Source organism: Melanostigma gelatinosum, assembly GCF_949748355.1.
Source record: "Melanostigma gelatinosum genome assembly, chromosome: 8".
Classification (NCBI taxonomy): domain Eukaryota; kingdom Metazoa; phylum Chordata; class Actinopteri; order Perciformes; family Zoarcidae; genus Melanostigma; species Melanostigma gelatinosum.
Genome location: NC_136641.1, coordinates 19,856,680 through 19,863,759, shown reverse-complemented (window position 1 = coordinate 19,863,759; position 7,080 = coordinate 19,856,680). Strand labels below are relative to the sequence as shown.

The window sequence follows — 7,080 nt, the reverse complement described above, 5'->3', positions numbered from 1 at the left end:
ATTGAATGTGAATACAGTCTGTTCTGCTTAATGTCTTATAATTAATTTAATAATTATTGAGACGTATTGTTCTTTTGTGTGCAATTCATACGTGACTGTGACTAACCAGAGAAGCTGACTAATTGGCTCGTTGTTTTCCATGGTTGTGGGCAATGGACTGTCAGGGGTGCAGGTGGATACATAATACATCAAGGCAAGAAGAAATACAAGGAAACGGAGGTGATTAATGCTGCTTTGTTAAAAAGAAACACGACATTTTATGTATCTTTTTCAAACTACCATGACAACCAGCTGGAGATATGAGCAACGGAATATCACTCAACAGAAAGATTTGTGCATTGACAAGAAGCATCAATTAACTGATATTTTCTTCATGTACAGTGGAGGGTTGCGTCAGGTTTAGAGGTCTAACATTCATCAAAAAATCTTCTCCATTCGCATCACATTTATTCTGGCCAGTTTGGAGAACCAGCGATTAGCGTGCGTGTCGCTGTGGGATGCAGTTTGAACAAAACCAAATTATTGGTACAGGGAAATCGCTTACGTCTGTGGCGAGCTGACGTCCAGAACAAGGCGGCCGTATACTCGCTCTTTGCAGAAATCAAGGGCCGTCCTCGTCAACTGTGAACCCAGGTGTTTGCGGCGCCACGGAAACACCACAACCATGTGGGACATCTCGCCGTAACTCCCATCACCAGCATCTTGGGCAAACTCTGAGCCTCCTCCCATCGCTCCTCCGTTCCGGCCATCGAACCGCTCCCCTTCCTCCCCTCCCGCTTTCCCCGTCACCGCCACCATCCCCACCACCTTGGACTGGCCGTTGGCGTCTGCCTCTGCCACCCAGAAACCGTTATCTGGGTTTTCCAGGTAGTTGGCTCGAATGTCAGCCATGTGTGCGCTCAGCTTCCTCGTCACGTAGCCGTCGTAGATCTCGTGGCAGCAGTAATAAATGAGGCCAGCCCATGCACTGCCAAAGAGCAACGCTTTGAAGTAGGAGCTGCCTCCAAGAACATAACCAGCCATGGAAATGCTCAGAGCAACGCCAATGTGGTCTGGGTGGCTCATGGCCTTGAAGAAAGCCGGGTATACATGTTCACGTATCCCGTCGCAAAAGAGCGACATGACCACATGTTGATCTGAGGGTTTATATTCCCTGATGGAGAATTGAACTGTGTGTTTAAGAGGGAGATACGGAAAGAGAGAGAATGAGAGCTCAGTGAGACTAATCTGCCTCTTGTTGCAATAAGAAATTCCTGCTGGATTTCACAAAGGGCTCAATACGCTCACATAACTTGTTGTTGAGAAGAAAAGAAATAATCAATACACCTCTTACAGGATCTAAACCTTTTCATTTCTGATTTAACTCTATTCCGCATGAGCATAAAGCCCGGCACTTGCACATGAGAACCCGAGGAGAAAATCATAATCACATTATTGAAGCATTGTTTCTCTTAAGATTTCAAGAGTGAGAAGCAAAACAATTAGGTCCCAAAAGTGCCAAAGAATGAAAATCAGAGCAAGGTGAACAAACTGCCGAAACAAATGAAAGGTCTTCAGTGAAAATATGTTGTGTCATCTAGACATGTAAGTATTCATAAACAACCTAGCTGTCTTATTAGATCTCTTGTTCGTAATCAACTTGACTACTTGAAAAGAAAGAAAGGAATAAAATATTAACATAATCAGAACATCAACTTACAGTTATTTTTCTGGGCCATGCCGACTCTTTCCCCCTCGTCTTTCGCTCACTCTGAAGGACTTAACGCTGCTGCTCCCCCTGAACGTAAGCTACAGATTGTGATAATCAGCCATTCACAAAAGGGGTTGACATTAGTCTGAGCATGAGCACCCACCACATGAACACACACACACACACAAAAAACTATTTGACCTTACACCACTTTGAAGTACAACTGCTTCTGATTGTTAAAGTGATTGATTATAATAGAAATTCAACAGTGAGATTGAAATAACGGTGATTTGTGGGAGCATGTTTTCAGTTTAATTGAAATTAATCAGTGTTGCTTTGATTATGAAACATAAAGTATATATTAAAAAACTTAATTAGCTTCGTCAACAGAGTAAAGAACTCTATCATGGATTTCTCAAGGAGGATGAGCGCCACAGATCCTGAATATATTAAGTCAGAAGACTGAGCAGAATGAGAATCCTGTGCTCTTTCGAGCATACAGATATTTCCAAGAATAAAATGTTCTTATTAACCTCTTTTTTGGGTGCTTCAGTTTTGGTGTTGTTCTCTCAGGAAACTGCTGTGGATCTCCACACGGCCTCTTCCCCCAGAACATAAGGTGAAAGTAAAAATAATATAATATTATAACATAACATAATATAATATTGTTCGAGCCCCCTGACATAAAAAGCGTCCTATGGCGTCAGTGACAGTGTCTTGTGCAATAACCTGGTGGCCCTTCTGACATGATTCAATTTCCTTGACAGCAGAAGGGCCTTTCCACCTGTTTAAATCAATAGCGCTGCCTCATGAATCTGAGAGCGATAGAAGGTCAAGCAACTCTGGAAGTTTCTCAAACCATTCTTACAGCCGTAATTCTGGATTGTGCAGCCCATAAGTGAAACCCCCTTTGTAAACCACTATACTCACATTTTGTATATTACTTCTTCTGTTTACACATAGAGGGCTAAACAAGGTTCAATACATAGAGTGATTTCAAACACACAAAAGGGACTGGAGCACGCTGATTGATTTGCAGAATTTAACTGTGCAAACGGACTAATGTTACAACACTACTTTGTGTTTGTCAGGGTCAGAAAGTCCTTTATATCCTATTGAGAGATTGCTGTCCCTGAGCTTACATACACCTGATTCAGCTGCATGGGGCTGGAAGATGTGCGGAGAACCCAGTTCTCTAAAATGCACATCCCTTTGGCCTAAATAAGGCACAAAACAGAAATACGTGGGAGATTATTTTTAAGTCGAATCAGTCTATGAAATCAGTTTTTCCCAATGCCAGAGAAAGAAATGTGTTAAAAAAAACCTTGTTGAACCTCAATAACAATCAGACCAGCTGTCTCCCTCCTTGTATTTTCAGAGTAGCCTAAAACAACATCCAGCAATAGAAAATACAGCATCTTGGCAATAAACAAAATAATTGAACTTCTTAAAAAACAACATTAAAGGCTTGTCACTTTATGCTTGTGCACTGTCAGACTTTCTTAAGAATTCTGTAAGAAACGAACAACAAAATAACTTTTTAAACCCATCAGTATACTGCAGCCTGAGAGAAAAGAGAAAGCACCCGTATACCTACATACGGTCTGTACTTGGTTCTTTTTATAGACACAGTGATTCGGAACACTTACTGTATGTAAAATTCACATGTGTCTTGTTTTGATTTCTTTGCACAATTAGCGTACTGTTGTTAGCATGTTGTTGTTGTTAGCTGTTAGCTCAGCTCTCTGTGCCGCAGTACCCGACAAAGGCAGGATGCAGCATGGAGGTCCCTCCATTTTTAGGTTCATGTAATGTACCTGAATGTCACAAGTTAACATTAGTTTCAGAAAGTGTATCATCAGCCATTGTTGCTAACCGTTACCGTTAGCTGGTTTTATTAGATGTCCCTCAGTAATCCTGAACACAAACATGGTGAAAAACAGTCACAAATCACTAATTCATTATTATATAGCTCAGTCTTTTTACATGTTTTCAGCAATTGTTCTTTAACATGTATAATGGGTTTACAAATATCAAATTTTACTTAATCCTGACTTATAGACAGACTGTTTGCTATTGGCAGGAAAATAAAGGTGTCATTAAGATGAATATATCTATGATATCACTGAAAGGTGTTTGGCGTTCAACACTAAAATTATAAATCAGTACAGCAAACAATAGATGGTAATTTTTGGAAACACTGAGATAATACAATCATGTCAAAGGCATTCTGTCCCATCACAATTACTTTGAAAGAAAACAAGTTATGACCATTACTTGTAAATCTAAAGTACAAGCTGTTGCTTTAATCAATTCATACTTGAACATCATGAACATGTTCAAATATGATTAATACTCCATCACAGGTGATATTGATTTCACTTGATAAAAGTAGCTAAGAGTGCTTAAGAGTTGATTGCGCGAGGCCTTGAAAGAAAAAGTCACCGGACAAATAGGTTAAGTTGCCCTGGAAACAAACCACTGAAGGCAAACTGCATGCTCCACTTCTTAATGGGCCCACGAGTGCCCAATGAATTGCATTTTTATTCATGGACATGTACTTGCACAAGGATTGTAGGGGAAAGAGCCTGTTCGGTATGCTTGTCATAGAGCTACGACATCAAGGGATTAAACCATTACATTATTGAGTTTTCCCCCACATGCGTATCCGGCGACTAGCCAGCATTTGAACACACCTCAGCCAACTTTATTTCCAACCCACTGCCTCTTCAGAAGCTCTGAAATGAATCTGAATTTCCTTGCGGCTTTGCGTACCTCCAAAGTCTATATACAGAGCTAAAACACTCTCCAGTGTTTTCCATTTAGTTCCAGACGTCTTTCATTATTATAGTAATGCATTTGCTCTTGTATAGAATATATGTTTGATTTGTATTGTGTCTGAAAGTGCCCCCGTCAAAGTAAAACATGGATATTGAGTTGGAACTGTGATCACATATGCGGTACATAAGAGTGGAAGCTTATTCGGGCTTGTGCAACAGTAATGGCCCCTTCTCCCAGTGGAGGACATACAGTATCTGTGGCAAAGCTATATTGAATTGAGGTAAAAAACAACAACTTTTGAGTGAGAATGATATATACCCATGGGGGGGGGGGGGGGGGTAATTCTGTCCCTATTTGGGGATATAATTTGTATCTAGTCAGTAAACATTTTTTAATGCTGAACAAATCAGCAACATTTTCACTAACAACATTTTATTTCTCCAGCTACTTGCAGTAAAGTATGTTGAGGCACTTTCTCTTGGCTGTTTCCAGTCTTTGTGCTAAGCTAAGTTGCTGACTTCATATTCACCGTATATCACAAGAGTGGTAAAGTAGTAAATAAGTGAATATGCGTATTTCCAAACTATATCAAACTATTGACCTTTAAAGTTCCATAAAGATTGTAGACTTGGTTTAATCAACCAAGTCAACAATGACCTAAAGCACTCGACATCAGTCCCTGGTGTCAAAGTCCTGCACTTTGTGTGCCCACCATCCTACCTACAAATTTGTACTTTCGCCACTCGAAAAAATGATGCCACAGAACATAATCCAGGAAACAAATAGGATTTCTCACAGTACAAATGAGTACATATCAATGTGTTTGTACTGAGAACCTAGGAAACACATTATGATTTGGTTATCTTGTAACACTGATTTAGATTATGGGAGATAATGAATCAAAAAGAAAGTCTGAAACCACAACAGAAGAAAGAGCAGCGGAGGGTCTTCTTTCAAATCTTGTTTTATGACAATCTTAGTTTGTCACAATCCAAGACTTTGTAAACGCAACAGACACACTTGATTGTCTCGCCTCGAAGTGAAAACATCCCAGGTAATTTTCACACTCATAATAATACGATGTCAGGCAGATACAAAAGCCCCTTGAAACCTGTCAAGACACATATTGTGTGGGAGAGTGATGATGAGGTAAATTACAGACAACGCACGAATGGTGTGTGATATGTGCCGTATATTACCAAGCTGCCCTATAAATACTCTGAATTTTCATCGCTCTGTATGCAAAACTGAGGATTTCATACTCGAACCAAACCACAATTGTACTTGTAATAACCATAATAGCCCTATGAAGCTTTCTACACCAGCCAGTTGGATAGATAAAGAAGAAGTAAATCTTCCTTATTCTTTTCCATTGAGGCATCAGATGTAAAGTTTGGCCCATGAGAGGTGCCGGACAAAAGGCGCGTGTTTTAGCAGGGTACTAAAATTACAGTTTCTACCATCAGGGTGCAAGATTTTTGCCATCGCTATCTGCCTTTAGATATCTAAAATATTAAGTGTTAAACAGTCTACACTGAATTAGTATTTAAGGGGGTCACTGGGTGATCAAAATTGAATCGATGCATCCTCTGGGGTGCATGCATGCCCACCAAATATCATGGTAATTCATCAAGCAAGGTAGGTGTGACCCAGCTGACCCAGCAAAATGACCTTATCATTAAAATGATGTTACTTCGGTGTATTTGTATCATTTCACAATGCAATGGGTAACACAGAAGATGCATCTATTCAAGGCACCTACATGAGATAAAGGATATTGCCTTCATGCTCCATCTTTGTAAAATCATTGTTAATTGAATATAAATGAACTCCACAAAGCCAACAAATAATGCAAAAAATAAAGAAATCATTGAGCAAAGGTGGTCTGTTTGCTCTTCTCCTGAATACAGATTGAACCACAACAAAAGGCTTTCAAGCAGAACTATATTGTGGCTCAGGCTCATCCCGGGCTCTCTGGGGACGGCTGGGTCAGAGAAGAAGTTGCTGCAGCAGCAGCAGCCTGAAACGAAACTCCATCTATCACACTTAAAAAGCTGCCCACCTCTACCCAGCCACCAATATGCCAGGAGATGTTGGGGGATTATGTGTAGGGATTCTGCAGCAAGATAAAGCTGTGAATAACCATTGGCTTGTTTTTCATTAGTAGACGCTGGTATTGTTTCAGGTTAATTATTGACTTGGGTGCATGGCTAAAAAAAAAAAAAGTCCCTGCATACAACTGATTTGTCTCAGACAAGCCACAGTTTGAAGAGCAACACCAGAAACAGACAGATTTCTTTTCTCGGTTGAAGTTTCTGAGAAAACAACACATATGATGATGATAATTAACGACACATATATGTAGATAAATCACAGCAGGTTTACCACAGAAATTATAATTGGGGGAAACAAGACTGTGACTGTGACTGCTGTGATTCTCACACAGTTTGAATTTTATGAAAATAGGTGTTCCAGCTATTTTTGACTGCAGTATGCTGTGTGCATTTTAGCTTTATTTAATTACTGTCAAGTCAACAGGACTCTCAGCTCCTGGCTGATCTTGAAATTCTCCACGTGAAGGTTTTGACCATTCACCCATTTTAACGTCA

At 40.0% G+C, this 7,080-nt stretch overlaps 1 protein-coding gene across 1 annotated transcript; it reads right to left on the bottom strand.

Annotated features, from left to right (window-relative positions):
* Positions 1–417: 417 nt before the first annotated feature.
* LOC306780712 (putative N-acetyltransferase camello) lies at positions 418–3,486 on the bottom strand (the record flags this gene model as incomplete). Its single annotated transcript, XM_079273146.1, is given in 5 exon segments — positions 418–519; positions 523–540; positions 544–1,169; positions 1,700–1,738; positions 3,450–3,486. Coding segments are annotated over 5 exon segments (822 nt in total).
* Positions 3,487–7,080: the final 3,594 nt, after the last annotated feature.